General features: G+C 43.7%; 1 protein-coding gene across 4 annotated transcripts; it reads right to left on the bottom strand.

Annotated features, from left to right (window-relative positions):
• Nucleotides 1-2,427: 2,427 nt before the first annotated feature.
• On the bottom strand, nucleotides 2,428-13,568 carry DUSP12 (dual specificity phosphatase 12; the record flags this gene model as incomplete). Of its 4 annotated transcripts, none has more annotated exons than XM_080908626.1 (6): nucleotides 2,428-2,985; nucleotides 7,115-7,298; nucleotides 7,779-7,875; nucleotides 8,209-8,327; nucleotides 8,654-8,767; nucleotides 13,268-13,568. In XM_080908626.1, 5 exons carry the CDS (start codon nucleotides 8,734-8,736, stop codon nucleotides 2,824-2,826), a joined length of 645 nt encoding a protein of 214 aa, XP_080764752.1. In that variant the 3' UTR covers nucleotides 2,428-2,823. The 4 variants fall into 4 exon arrangements, with proteins under 4 accessions (XP_080764752.1, XP_080764750.1, XP_080764751.1 ...); XM_080908624.1 differs by lacking the exon at nucleotides 13,268-13,568 and adding an exon at nucleotides 12,352-12,692; XM_080908625.1 differs by lacking the exon at nucleotides 13,268-13,568 and adding an exon at nucleotides 12,352-12,483 and having other exon boundaries at nucleotides 8,654-8,780.
• Nucleotides 13,569-15,903: the final 2,335 nt, after the last annotated feature.

The raw sequence follows: 15,903 nt of genomic DNA, 5'->3' as shown, positions 1-15,903 counted from the left end.
GGGAACCAATGTGAGAATTCTGCCAATTTCTAAGTATATCTATCCTAATTATACATCCTGGAACTGGGAAATGACCACAGGATGTGTTTGGAGACCTACTGTGAGTCGGAAATCAGTCAAAACTCCATTAATCACCTGTCCTCCATAAGCCCCTACTTTAACTAGAGGGCCATAGTGTTTCTTGGGATCTCCTGCGATCAGCATCAATTCAGAACATCCAATAGACCCTGGAAAACCTGAAACTTCTCTTAGTTTTACTGCTGTGAACAGACACCATGACCAAGGCTTATAAAAGACAACATTTAATTGGGGCTGGCTTACAGGTTCAGAGGTTTAGTCCATTATCATCAAGGCAGGAACATAGATAGTAGCATCCTGGTAGTCATGGTACAGGAGCTGGCTGCTAGTGGAAGACTTCCTTCCAAGCAGCTAAGGTGAGGTGCCCACACCCAGTGACACACCTACTTCAACAGGGTCACACCTCCACATAGTGCCACTCCCTGGCACTATTAAAACCATGACAGCTGGTTCCTAGTAGCACCAACCTGATCTAGCAAGAAGGCAGATACACTCAGCTTATGGAGTCCAAAGGCTTAGAAGAAGTTTGCTTTTCCCTTGCTTTGAAATTCTGGTAAGCAGGATGGCCTCTACTCTACTCCCCACAAAGCTCAGGATGATCTTTACCTCCTGATCCGCTTGTCTCTGCCTCCAGGGTACTGGAATGGCAGGCACACACCACCACCCTGGCTGAGCTTTTACAGAGTTAGGTTTCCCACCCCTTTCCTCCCTGGCAAGTACAATTAGCTTTCTCAAAGGTACTGTTCCTTCCAGCTGTAATGTACGGAGCCTGAAAGCAAGCACTTGTCTGGTTTGTTCCATTATATCGCCTACAATGGAACATACATTTCTCAGTGTACATCACACATTAGACTGGAAAAGGTAAATTCAAATGAAATAGGCTACTCTCTGCCACATCCTATGGTGTAGGATTAATAAACACTAAGTTGAACCATATGAAATTGTGCCTATAAAGAGGTGCTTGTATGGACCAACCAAGTTCTGAAAAGCTTTGAGAAGATAATGAAGGAGAAAAAGGTTAACAAATTTTATCAAAGACCAAAATGAAAGAATTTCTTCGTTTAAGAAATACTATTATATGCAAGTTTCCAGAGGCTTCAGGACATATACTGAGATCTTAAGAATCATCAGTAGTGGGCTGGAGAGATGGCTCAGTGGTTAAAAGCACTGAGTGCTCTTCCTGAGGTCCTGAGTTCAAATCCCAGTGACCACATGGTGGTTCACAACCATCTGTGATGAGATTTGATGTCCTCTTCTATGTACTGTGTACTTATATATAATAAATAAATAAATCTTAAAAAAAAAAAAAAGAATCATCAGTAGTAACACCCCTCCCAAACTAACTAGGTATTTTAAAGAGGGTTACTGTTCACTTTATTTAAAAATTATTTCTATGTCAGCACCTTGTTTGTTTGTTTTTGAGACAGGGTTTCTCTGTGTAGCCTGACTACCCTAGAACTTGATCTGTGGACCAGGCTGGTCTCGAACTCCAGAGATCTGCCTGCCTTTGTCTCACCAATGCTAGGATTAAAGGCGTGCACCACCACTTCCCACTTCAATGTCGGTGTCCTATAGACACAAGTAAGTAAAGATGTCTTAAGGACATAGACTGTCCTTCTTTTAGCTAATTCTGATTTCATGTAAATGTTTAACTATCTAATTAAGTCTAATTCTAACAACAAACAAGTAAAATAAATTTTAGGGACTCTAGGTAAGACTAAAAAGCTAATCTGGCCACATGCAGTGACACATACCTTTAATCTTGGCACTCAGGGGGCTGGGGGGGCTGCAGAGACACATATCAGGACAGCTTGGTCTACTGAGTGAGTTACAGGACAGCCAGGGCTACATTGGAAAACCCTGTCTCACATACACAAACACACTTACTTGTATTCATTCAGCTGCACCCCCACTGTACCCTCCCACCCCAAGGAGTGAAGAGAGATTAACGAAGCTCAAGACAGTTAAAGATTCACAAGGCCTTTCCCAAAGACAATATAAACTGGTGATCACTGGGAGAAGATATTCCCCTACAGTGAGCTGCCTGCAAATTGAGCAGGAAGCTATAGATTTCGGCTTTCCTCAGTGGTTACCCATGCTGCCTTTCTGCTAACGCATTTGCATTGAGTTGCCCATGCTCTATAGGTGACCTGCTAAACTCATCAATTCACCAGGCGGGACAGACCTCTGGTCTGTCATCCGAGCCCTATGTAGGATGAATAGATTTATTCACATCTGCCTAGGAGTCACCAAATGGCATCCATAGGTTTACTAATGTCCCTTAAATGAAAACACAGAAATATCTTTTCAAAATACAACCAATTTTGCTTTATAGTTCTGAAAATCAAAGTGTCCCGGATACTGACAGTTTCAGGTTTTTACATGCGATCTTAGCCACTGAAGCTTTAGTGTCATATAACCAACATACCACAGAGCATAACTTCTAAAAATGTCGGCTCCAGATGTAGCTCAGAGGTAGAAGGCTTGCGCAGCGTGCTTACAGCACAGGCTAGATCAAACAGCACAAAAGCTTTAAGACATGTTATACAGCATCTGGGTTATAAAAGATTTTAATATCAAATCCGATTTACATGACTAAACATCTGGATTGCCAAGCAAAGTACTGTATGTATATATGTCACTCCAACCCACAGCTGTTCCGGTCAGTAATTATCTTCGGACATCCACTATGAGGGATGACAATGGGGAAGTTTCCCAGGATCCATCCCAAGCTGGGTCCTAAGTTCACAGTCTCTTTGTTTGTGATCCCAGCGCGGGCAACACTTTCATTTCATCCACTCTGTTCTTGTGTATTTGGAAAGCAGGGGTTATCCATCGGCCACACGAGCACTGTTCACCATACCAGTTAAAGGAGCCCAACTTAGCACTGCATTTTGGGCAAAGAAGCTGAAAAAAAACAAGCAAATGTGTTACTATCTATGTCTTTTATACACATTCAGCAACTATCTCTGACAATACAGAGTATAAAATAGCTAAGGCGTGGTTCCTGTCATCAAGAAATTTGTAATGTTCCCACGTAGATAAGATCCACTTATTTATCTGATCATTAACTACAAACACGACAGAGAGGTACTCTATTGAACATGGGGAACAGGAATCCAGACTGACGGGGGAAAGCAAAGCTCAAAGCCACTAAGAATGGTTTTATCAGGGCAACAAACACTTGCTTTCTATTCAGTTTATAGCAGGATTCTAAGTTAGAACATCAGGATAAAGGTTGGAAATGCACATTCAGGTTCTATCTTCTATTGCTACCTGCATCGGTAGCATAAAGGTCAGATATGCTGATGTTCCAGCATGAGAGAAATCCAAAGTATTCACCGAGTCAACTGCACTTTCTCTAACGTTAATAATAGCATTGCCATTTATGTTTAGTATGCATGGTCTGAGTAGGGCCTTTTATTTTAAATATTGAGCTACAAAAGTCTGGACATAGAGCCAGCAAGATGGATGAGTGTGTAAAGGCATTTGCCAAGTAAACCTCATGACCTGAGTTTGAGTCCTGGAATTCATGCAAAGGTAGAAAAAACAAAACTGTCCCGACCTCCACACATGCACTATGCACATGTACTCTTTTCCATAATAAATAAAAGATAGTCGGACCATGAAGAGTTTGAGGATAACCTCAGCTATATAGCACATGTAAAGCCAGCCTAGTCTGTCTGTCTGTCTGTGTGTCTGTCTGTCTGTCTGTCTCTTTCTCTCTCTCTCTCTCACACACACACACACACACACACACACACACACACACACACAGACACACAGACACACACAGACACATTACTTTCTTTAATGTGACAAAATATACTATAAGTTTGAGATGGGAAAAAAAACTTTGATGAAGCTTATCTATAATATTCAAAGAGCTCCTACATATCAAGAAAAAAATCTATAAAACACTTTCTAGGAAAAGGAACTATGAATGGCTGATGAGCCAGTTTTGTCACCTGGACACAAACATCACCTGGGAAGGAGAAATCTTGACTGGGGAACTATCTCCATCAGCCTGGCCTGTGGAGTGATGTGGGCATAATGTTTATGTGCACTGTGTGAAGATGAGTCTGTCCTTCCTTGCCTTATCCTCTGACTGGATAAGATAAAAGCCTAGGGCCCGTTAGCAAAGGTAGGAAGTAGAAGGTGGAGGTTTTTAGAGTCAGGTGAGGAGATTCACCATCTGGTCTCAGGAACTTATGAAGTTGGACTTAAGAAAGTGAAGAGAGGTAACCAGCCACATGACAGACATTAATATAAATGAGTTAATGTAAGTTGCAAACTAATCAAGAAGCAAGCCTAGCTTAAGGCCAAGGCATAAATACATAAGTCTTCATGTCATTATTCAGGAGCTGGGGCAAACTTACAGGGCATTCTCTCGATTAATGATTGCTTTGGGGGTGGAGAGGGCTAGCTCACTAGGGATGGTGCCAACCCCTGGATTAGGTGGGACTGGTTTATATAAGAAAGTAGGCTGAGTAAGCCATAAAGATCAAGCCAGTAAGAAAGCAGAGTTTGTCCACGGTCTCTGCTTCAGTTCCTGCTTTGGCTTCCTAGAAGAGGGACTGAAAGCTGTAACATGAACTAAACCCTTTCCTTCCCAGATTGTTTTTGGCCATGGTGTTTTTCACGCCAACAGAAACCTGTCAGCTGGTAAATAGGTAAATTTAAATCTTCAGTAGTAAACATGAAAAGTCAGGGGCGTTTTAGAATTAACATTGTTTTTACTCCACAAACATCTTATAGTATCTAGTATAATGAGGGAGACAAAGACATGTGTAAACACATTCTCTTAGTGAGAAGAAATTCTATATGGGATTATGAATATTAGTTTTAATGAAGTTGTTGAGCCATGAGTTCCATTTCTAAGTATCTCTTCTATGGAAATCACAAATACATGTACAAAGAAACAAATACAGATATGGCTTAGATATAGATTGATTGGTTGATTGATTAAAAATATCTTGCTATGGTAGCCCTGGCTAGCCTGGAACTCTATGTATACAAGACTCACATTAAACTCACAGAAATCCATCTATCTGACTCTGCCTCCCAAATGCTGGGATAAAAGACATGTACTACTCACTAACCCACCCATGATTTAGAATCTTTTTACAAATATGGCTTTGCTCTGTGTCTGTGTTCACTCATATTACAAGCTAAATTAAGGTAGCAACCAAAAGCACAAAAGCCACAACTGGGTTTCTCTGAGGCTAAGAGCTCTGTGACAAATCCTCATCCTAGGGATGGGAAGAGAGCCAGGCATAGCTGTGCACTCTTACAATTCCCGAACTTGCAAGGTAGATGCAGGAGGACCAGGAGCTGGAGGCCAGCCTGGGCTACATGAGATCCTGCCTCAAAAATCAACACTGAACAAGGACCAGGCTTGGCAATGCTTATCTGTAAGGCTACCACTCAAAAGGCTGGGGACGAAGGTTCAAGCCCAACCTAGGCCACACAGTAAAACAAACACTCAGAGTGAATCCCGAAGAGTACATTGAGTGTGGTGACTCAAAAAACAAAAAAAAAAAATAAAAATAAAAACAAAACCAACCGAACAAACAAAATCAACCTCTGCAACTGCAATAAAAACCACCGAACATTATAAAATGGCTGGATCACACATAAATAAAGCTGGCTTAAAGCAGTTCAATCTGAACTTGTGGATACCATTCTTCAGACAAAACAGTAACTAATATCAACTGTTTCCTCATCTACAGACTGCTGCCTTGATTTAGCCTGCAGAATGAGTGCCCACAACAGAGCAGAGCATTTTTATAAAAGATTCTAAATCATGGGTGGGTATATTCTCAAATGAGATAATATATACAAGGTTTTATAAAGAATCTATCACACTACAACCTTCCAAATTCATTAAGATTGTTACTACACAGGGTTGAGTTGCAGCTCATGGAGCATGTATAGGGTATACAAGTGCCCTGGATCAAATACCCAACATTAAAAAAAAAATGTTATAGAGCACCTCAGATTAATATCAAATATGCAGAAAGACAAACTGTGAGGGCTTCAGGGTCTGCCTCTGAGCTCCATGCTCTAATAAACAATGAAAAGCATCCCATAGCAAATATATTCAAAGATCAGAAAAATAGAAAATGTGTACCATAAAGGTAAACGAGAAAAATAAATTTAAAACCTAATTTACCTTGTTTATCCCCCGTTTAATTTTGTGAAATATCTTATTATTCTTAAAATCTTAGTCTTACATCTGAAAACATAAATAATAGTTTTAAAATAAATGTAGCTTGGATGAGTGGCTCTCCATCAAATGTGGCTATTGAGCTTGAATTGGCAATTTTAAAAACCATTTCACTTGAATACTGGGGACATAGTTTCATGGTAGGGTGCATGCTTACATGGATAAAACCTTGAATTTAACTTAAAAACAAATCGTTTATCTTTGATAACCGTAACCATATACTAAAAAGGTATAATCCTCAGAATCTTCAGGAAGGAAATGCTAAATATGGACTCGATTTGTTTTGGTTTTTGTCCAGACAGTAAGATGACACAAGAGGTCAAGGTCCTCTGGCCAAGCCTGATGACCTGAACTTGACCCTGAGACTCATGGTGAACAGAGAAAATCAGCTTCCACAAGTTCCTCTGACTTCCGTGTACATAAGTGTGTGGCACCCAAACCCCCATAGGTACACACACACCATATACAAAATAAATAAAATGTAACACAAACTTTAAAAGTAAATAAAAATGTGTTCATCGTGTTGTTCATGTGACACTTGAGATAGTGTCACATGAATGTCAGGATAGTTTCAAACTCACTGCATGCCTAAGGTGACTTTAATGATTAACCCTACTGCCTCAACCTCCCGAGTGCTGGGGATGCCTGGCTTATGTGATGCTGGAGACAGCATCCAGGGCCTCATGCACACTAGGCAAGTACTCTGCCAACTAAGGCCCATCCCCAGCTCTAACATAGAGTTTAAAGTAAAAAGGAACAGAGTTTAGATGATACAATGAAACTGTAGAAAGCAAACAGAGTTCTCACCTGTCCATCCAGAACCCCCAACAGAGTAGATTCCATCCACTGCACAGGTTCAATGAAGTACGACGTACACTGAGCCTGGCTCCCTGTGATAAGTGCAGATGGTGCTGTTCTTTTGTGAGCAAAGGCTATGGGCCCACTTCCTTCACTATGATCCAAAATGCTAGACCGTCTAAATAAAGATCGCCTGTGTAACCACAAACAAAGGCATTAACGAAAGCACAGAAGAAACGTACAATACCTCTCACAGGTCAAAATAACACAACATTGAGTATGCTACTCAAGGTTCCTACTGAAACAAAAACCCCTACAATCCAACTGCTAAGTTACATTCTTTTTTTTTTTTCTTTAAAGACTTATTTATTTTATGAGTACACTGTCATTGTCTTCAGCCACACCAGAAGAGGGCACCAGATCCCATTACAGATGGTTGTGAACCACCATGTGGTTGCTGGGATTTGAACTCAGGACCTCTGGAAGAGCAGCCAGTGCTCTTAACCACTGAGCCATCTCTCCAGCTAAGTTATATTCTTTTTGAAGCAGGTTTAGACTTAAATTTTCCATAATATTTAATTAAACAAATTCTTCTTACAAAAATAATAAAGCTTGAGGTGCTTTCCCCAATTACCAAAATGATAAAATTTCCAGAGGATACAAAATATTTTACCTGCACTTTCTACATTTGTAGAGAATGTCATCTTTTAATCCTTGTGAAATGGTAGTTGGGTCAACAGCAAAAAGTTCTTGAGGTAAATTCCGAAGTTCTACAAGATAATTTAAATGCATCCAACTGTCAAGATTAACCTTCTAGATTTTCAGATAAAATCCCAATGCCAAACTAAGGCAATAGATGCTGAACTCAGAAACGAAAAGCAAAGATTTCCATGCTGAGAAATGAGGTAGGAAATACACTCACTCTAAATGGGGTGCCTGATTTCAATCCCAGCCACTTTTAAAACCCCATGACTTTCTGCTAAACAAAAGGAAGCAACAGTCTCTGCCTCCTAGAAATTCTTGGAAAGTGACAGAATGCACTTAGCGTCCAAAAAAAATGACACCTCAGAAGAGTCCAGCCACACCAGTACGGATTCACTCACCTGGATACTTCTCGGTGACCTTCTGCAAACGGTACTGCTTGTAAACCGCACTGGCGGTATCCACCTCGCATCCCATTGCCTCATAGAGTTTCAGTTGCCACTCAAACCCCTCATTCATCCTGCAATGAGAAGCAAGTATGAAGTTCGGATTCTTTCGTTAAGGAAACATGAAGAAAGTAGAACTGCTTATCAAAAAGGAAGAGCCTAAGTCTGCCTCTAGACTATATAAGTACAGAGAAGTACACTTACCACACACACACACACATGATCATGCCCATATGCATGTGTGCACACACACCCACACCATACATATACACACATATACACACACACAAAATACATACCCTACAAATATGCACACCATAACACACACATATACCAAACACACACACACACACCCACAAAGAGAAACGAATCATTACTGGACTCTTGAGAACTGACTCACTTAGCCTCTGGCCTGACGGTCTGGAGGGTTTCATAGGCTTTTTCAAAGGTAAGCTGGTCGGTCTTCATTATAAAAGCCGTCATTACCGCAACACTGCGACTGACTCCTGCGTGACTGAAAAAGAGACCTTCAAAATAAAATAGCAAATAGCAGCAATTAAAAAACCAAGCCAGGCTGGCCATAGTGGCGCACACCTCTAATCCCAGCACTCGGGAGGCAGAGACAGGCAGATCTCTGTGAGTCCCAGGCCAGCTTGGTCTACACAGTTGAGTCCAGGATGGCCAAGGCTACCTAGAGAAATCCTCTCAATCAATCAATCAATCAACAAATACAATAAAAGACAAAGCCCAGCCACCTGTTAATGATAAAGTTTAGGTCTACCTCACTTCTTTCTGAGTTATGACACTCTTCTGTCTCAGCCTCCTAAGTGCTGGAATTAGAAGTGAGGTACAGTACGGTATGGTGCGGTGGGGTGCGGTGTACCCAGCTCATTTCTGTTTCCACTCAAATTAACCCACTGCCTCTGAAGCACTGTCAACACACAAAAGAAGCCAATTGTTTCCTTATTCCTTTTTAATTCTTTTTTTTCAATCCACATCATTAATACACCAGCATTCTTTTTTTTTTTAAGATTTACTTATTTTATTTATATGATTTACTTATTTTATTTATATGAGTATACTGTAGCTGTCTTCAGACTCACCAGAAGAGGACATCAGATCCCATTACAGATGGTTGTGAGCCATCATGTGGTTGCTTGGAATTGAACTCAGGACCTCTGGAGGAGCAGTCAGTGTTCTTAACCACTGAGCCATCTCTCCAGCCCCCTCCTTTTTAATTCTAAACAATACGGATGCATGAACTAGTCTCCAATAACTGCCTTCAATGTTTTAACTGTTGTCATGGCTCCTTGGCTCTTCGAATTATTCCAGATCTGATTCCATACTCCGTGTTACTACCGTCTGTCCTTGTGTAAATCTTTACAACTACTGGCACAGAGGATATGTCCAGCGAAGCAGTTCAGACTGGCTCCAACAGGACTACTCTGGGATCCCCAAACACCTACTAAGATTTCCTAACCCTCTGTCTTTGCTGCACTATACCCGGTCAATGTCCTAGACAAGTCCCGTGAATCCTTCACATCCCATTCCCCTGATTACCAGACACCCTCCCTCATCCCAAACAGAGCATTTAGAAAAGTCCTCTGGGGACGGAGGGTCCGGCTAGTAGAAAAGCACCTGCTCATGTGAAACGTCAGGTTTAATCCCAACACTTCCCCCCAAAAAGGAAATAAAAATAATACAGGCTAACTGCTGCCTTGAGAATTCCAACTTTTGTTAGCCTCTCCTACCACTGGAAGCTGGATCGCTGCTCAGAACAGACGTGGGAGTTAACAGACATCGGAGTATACTATTACTTCAAATTAGCAGCAGGTGAAGGCTTTATTTTCTCGTGTGCTTACAGTCCAGAGGCAACAAAGGTGATAAAACTTCAGGTCCCTTCCCTGAGTTTCCATTAGTTATGTTCAAACAGCAGGGAAAACACAAGTTTGTAACCACACCACCGCAGACTGTCTTCCATTTTGACCCAACTCAGTATTCCGAAAACAGTCATTTGTGACTCACTGTCTGTTCTGCAGGTTCAACTGATCTTGTGTGTCTCTCCATGTCCCCTGAAAACCCACTCACTATGCCTCTCAAATCTGCTGACATTCCCCACTACCCCCTTCTAATGAGAAGGGATCTCCAATTCTGAATCAGGTTGTTTTAACTTACTGTAGGTTTGTAGAAAAGAACAACACAAAAACACCATTCAGGTGAGCTTTGTTAGGAGACAGAGCCGAGGCTACCCCAGACATCATCCAGCACTGATGGGAGAGGTTAGGAGAAACCCCATCATACCAGAGGTAACATGATTCCAGCCTCACAGAAAGAAAGTGGGCCTTGAAATCTGGGAAAGGAGCGTCATATATGTGTGTGCATGTGCATGTGTGTATACATTATATATATAATATATAGTTATATATGTTATAATAATTATATTTAATATATTTATAGTTAATGTGTAATTACATACCATAGATGTTATAAAAATAGATATGTATATGAATATAATATAGTTAATATATAATATACATTAATATATTTAATAATTTTCGTGGAGGGGGGCAAGCTCCATAACATGTGACCTATCTGGGCTGGCCTCCCAGGACATAAAAGTACAGGACATAAAAGTAAAGTTATAATTTGAGGTTATCTGGAGATTGGGGGGAGTGATGATCTGGACATGCTCACAGGTGCTAGTGGGAGAAAGAGAGTAAGATCACAACTGGCGTTCTGTCAACTTCCTGTCCCAGAGAGCTGCAGGGGGCTGGGGGATGACTTGATTTCTGGGAGAGAGAATCAGAGCCCGCGATCTAATAGGTTGGGCTTAGTAGCTGGTCACACTTTGTGGTCACTCTGTATACATTAATGGCTACAGAACAAATCCAAGGTTCAAGGCCCTTTGCTCTAAGAGCACTGGAGTCTCTCCGGATCTGTTTACCACTTGTTTTTGCTTCTCTTTCTCCCCCATGCACCTAGGGCAAGACAGAGAGGCTGGAAGCACTCTTCTTCAGTCCTAAACACAAAAAACAGAATTAAAGCCAGCGTAGTAAGTAGCATGTGCATATAATGCCAGCACTAGGAGGCAGGTGCAGGAGGACCCCAAGTTCAAGGACTGTGGACCACACAGCAAAACTCCCATCTCAAAAACAAAACAACAGAAATACGGAGAGAAACATCACTCTAACTTTCCTCCTCCTTTCTAAGAATCCGACACAAAGACATTCTCTTAAGATTGGGGCTTTGCCATCACAGCAGCAGAATGTTTGCCTAACATGCTAGCAGGACAAACTAATTCTAAGACCCACTTAGTCTGATATATCCTATATATATGGCCATAATTCCAGACGGGGCTTTGCCTATAAGCTAGAGGAAGGCGATCAGTTCAGATCAGGCTGGGTTTCCTGGCTCATTTCCATAACATTGTGTCAACTCCTGTCCAATCACTTTTCTATTCGTCTATCCAGTCTTAATTATTCCAAGAACGTGAACGGTTTTGCTTTGGTCCGTGCCTGTTTCTCTAAGCTCGCGCGTCACGTAAATCTTTGATTAAAAATCCTCTCGCGTGGTGGCTCACTAAAGATGTGCAGCACTCTGGACGCACAAGCAGGCGGATATCCGTGCCTTTTGCAGCCAGCCTGCTCGGGCCTGCCAGATCTATACAGTAAGACCCTGTCTCAAAATACAAAAGGCCCCAATGTTTTCTCTTGTAACCACGTGACCTTTAGGACGGGGATGAAAAGTATCACGTATTTTCACCCCAATACATCTGACCTGCACTACATTCACCGGCATGATTGTCTGACTTCTCTTACAAAGCTGCTAAACTTTATCTGATGAACCCCAATTCCAAAAATAAAGATAGGCAGACAGACTGATGGACGGATGGAAGGCTGCACAGACAAAACGGTTGCTGCAAAATGAAATCAAACAAAGCACTAACCAAGGGCGGGTTTCCGAACCCTCCTTTGAGCCACACACCTCAAGGGAAGATGAGGAAAGAGGGGTTTGGCTATAACAGCAGGACCCCCCACTTCCAGCAGAGAGGCTAGACCCGGAGCAAGGAAGGCACCGCCCCCTGCATCTGGCACTCACCAGTGCACCAACACCGCACGGCCTTCGGAGCGAGCCTGGCCGATGAAGGCCACGCACCGATCCAGGTGGCTGAGCAGGTCGGTCTCGGGTTTGTCCAGCGCGGGCACGAAGAGGCTCTGGAGACCTTCGAACCCAGCCCCAGCCAGGAAAGCCGGTTCCGAGTCCACCGTGAGCACGGCGGTGATGCCCGCCTCCCTCAGGTGGTCCCGTTCCGCCACTGCCGCTGCCCCACCCAGAAACAGTCCCGGTCGCACTTCCACCGCGTGCCCTGCCGAGCCGGCGGGGCTGGCAGTCGGAGCCTGACGCTCGCAGCCATGGTTGGAGCTCTGTACTTCCAACATGGCGGCACCAGGAAGCCTGGCAGCCGCTGCCCGCCACCAAGTCACCGGCTAGAGTGACTGTCTCCTGCGTCGGACTAACTGCAGCCGCTCAGCAGCGCCACGGGAGGACCATGGCAATGGGGAAAACGACCGATTCTGGGGAAGGTGATGTGAGGCTTGCTGGGGCTGTGTACTAAGTAAGCTCCATTTAGAGCAGCCTTTCCACCCAATCCTCCAAAGTCCAAGGCAGAAAATAAAGTCTCCATTCATCCATTGCTGGTGGGACCGCAAACTTGTCCAGTCACTGTGGAAATCAGCTTGGAGGCTCCTCAGGAAGATGGGACTCTATCCACCTCAAGATCCAGCAAAGCCACTCTTTCTACCATAGAAACACCTGCCCAACCATGTCCAATGATGCTGCGTAACAGCCAGGAATTGGAAATAACCTAGATGTGCCTCAACAGAAGGCTGGATAAAGAAAACGTGGTGTGTTTACACAATTCAGCCATTTTTTAAAATGAAATTCACAGGTAAATGGATAGAACTAGGGGGGGAAATCATTCTCAGTGCGGTAACCCAGACCCAGAAAGACAAACCTGGTGTGTATAAGCTTATCTGTCGCGCGCCCCACGTCCCGCCGGCAGGAATAGGTGTGCAACAACAGGATTCTTCTGCGAACAACCTTTATTGTACAATACTCTGAGCAGGGGATCTCCCTGAGCAGGGGACTTCTCTCTGAGCAGGGAACTCCCTGGGCAGACGATCTCTCTTGGTCAGGGCATCTCCCTACCGGGGTCTTCTGTATAGGCGATCTCTCATGTGTGATCTCCCCTTACCGGGTCTTCTTCCCTCACGTGCGATCTCCCTTACCGGGTCTCCCTGTACAGGCGATCTCTCCCTGCGATCTCCTCACGTGCAATCTCTCCACGTGGGAGAGAAATGCACTGCTATATATGCCTAAGAGACTTGTGTTGCTACCTGATTGGTGCATCCTCCAGTAGCTCATTAGTGGCTATGACGTATGTGGTTTTTCCGCTCTAGGTCTCTTGGCTGGGTAACAGCTGTTTGCTGAGTCTTTGGCGGGAAGCTGGCGCCATCTATTGGCACCAACGGCTTCCTACACTTATCTATGGATATTAGCTGTTAATAAGCTACGATTCACAGAACCACGGATCTTAAGTATAGTGTAAGGGACTAGGGAGGGCCTGATAGCTCTCCCTAGGAAAAGGAAATAGAATAATAGACAGTTATGCTGGATTGAGGGTTGCCTGGAACAGAAGGGTCAAATGGGGACGGGGAGAGAAAAGCAGGAAGAGACAGCTAAAAATTAAGTGCCATGGGGAGGGGAGGGGCATGAAAACCTAATATGGTAGAGCTTCCTAAAATATAGAAGCATATGAAGGCAATCTAAATGAAATGTCCGAATAATGTGAGAGACAGTTCCCCAACTGGACATCTCTTGTCACCATCTGAAGTTTCCAGTGCAAGGATTAGGTTACATCTAATTGAGTTGTTGATCAACAGGATCTCATGGGAACCCCCAAACAACTCAAGCTGTTGCCAAGACTATAGGTTGCTAGACTCCATTGCTGAAGACAGCATCTACATAACTCATCAAACATGGAGAAGTCAAGCTGCTTCCTTCAACATTAGCATCTTTGGTACGGGAAGGTATTTTGCATGCCACCAAAGAAGAAATGTAAACGCCAACCTAGCCACAAACCTTTTAATATACAATGGTGTTCTGCCTGCAAGATATCCTAGTGCAATGGTGGCACTAACTTGTGGCAGTAACCAACCAATATTTGATTTGACTTAAAACTCACTACAGGACATAGAACCCATACTGAACTCTGCTTGAGTGACCAGGAGCCATGAGATCAGATAGCTGTCATGGTCTGAGTATGCTTAGCCCACGGGAAGTGACACTATTAGGAGATGTGGCCTTGTTGGAGGAAGTGTGTCACGGTGTAGGTGGGCTTTGAGAGCTCCTAGTGCTCAAGCTCTGGTCAGTGCAGAAGAGACCCTCCTCCTGTGGAAAATAGTTGCTGCTGCCTTTAGATCAAGATGTAAAACTCTTGGCTCCTCCAGCACCATGTCTGCCTGGAAGCTGCCATGCTTCCTGCCATGCTGATAATGGACTGAACCTGTAAGCCAGCCCCAATGAAATGTTTACCTTTATAAGAGTTGCCTTGGGCTGGAGAGATGGCTCAGAGGTTAAGAGCACTGACTGCTCTTCCAGAGGTCCTGAGTTCAATTTCCAGCAATCACATGATGGCTCACAATCATCTGTAATGGGATCTGATATCCTCTTCTGGTGTGTCTGAGGACAGCTACAGTGTACTCATATACATAAAATAAATCTTAGAGAGTAGAGAGATGCCTTGGTCATGGTATCTCTTCACAGCAATTAAACCCTAATTAAGACAACAGCTAAAACCAAATACTACTGTTCAAGAAAGAAAGAGGAAGAAAAGGAAAAGAAGCATAATGACATTCTGCTATACTCATAGATCAGTGCCTTGCTCAGTCATCATTGTAAGGAAAAGTCACCGAAAGGAAAAGTCATGGGGCACCAATGCTGTGAAAAGATGACGTCCCGGGTTTCGGCACCAATATTAGGGGAAGGATGAAGAGAGTGGGGGGCATATGGCCCATGGAGGTGCGGCGAGGCCTGGGGGCAAAGGAGATGCCTCTGAGGGGCCCATGTTGGGAATCCCTTCCCCCTGAGGGACCAGCCACACAACGGTATAGTACAGAATAGAGTTTATTCAGGTCATGGAAGAGTTAAGAGGGTGGTAGAGGTGGGGGTGAAGGGGGGTTGGGAGTAGAGGCCGGCCATGAGCACATGGAGGGAGAGGGGGAAAGGGAAGGGGAAGAGGAGGGATGGGGTGAGAGAGCAAGAGAGAGAGGAGGCAAGAGAGGCCAAGAGAGAGAGGAGGGGGTAAGCAGCCCCTTTTATAGTGTCAGGTCACTGGGGCAGAGCATACCTGGCTACTGCCAGGTAATTGAGGGGTGGGGTTTACAGAATCCCAACAATCATTAGAGAAGCTTCCTCCTGCAGCAGATGGGAACAAATAAACCACAGCCAGATACTGTGTAGAGAATGAGAGACCTTGAAACTCTCTGCCCTACTTAGGATGTCTCCATCAATCCCTCCCCTAAGGGCTCCGGGACCCTGCAGAAGAGGAGGCAGAAAGAATGTAAGAACCAGAGGTGATTTGGAAGGGGG

This window comes from Micromys minutus (assembly GCF_963924665.1).
Source record: "Micromys minutus genome assembly, chromosome: 1".
Lineage (NCBI taxonomy): Eukaryota > Metazoa > Chordata > Mammalia > Rodentia > Muridae > Micromys > Micromys minutus.
The sequence above is the reverse complement of the archived record's forward strand: the minus strand, read 5'-3'. Positions and strand labels throughout refer to the sequence as shown.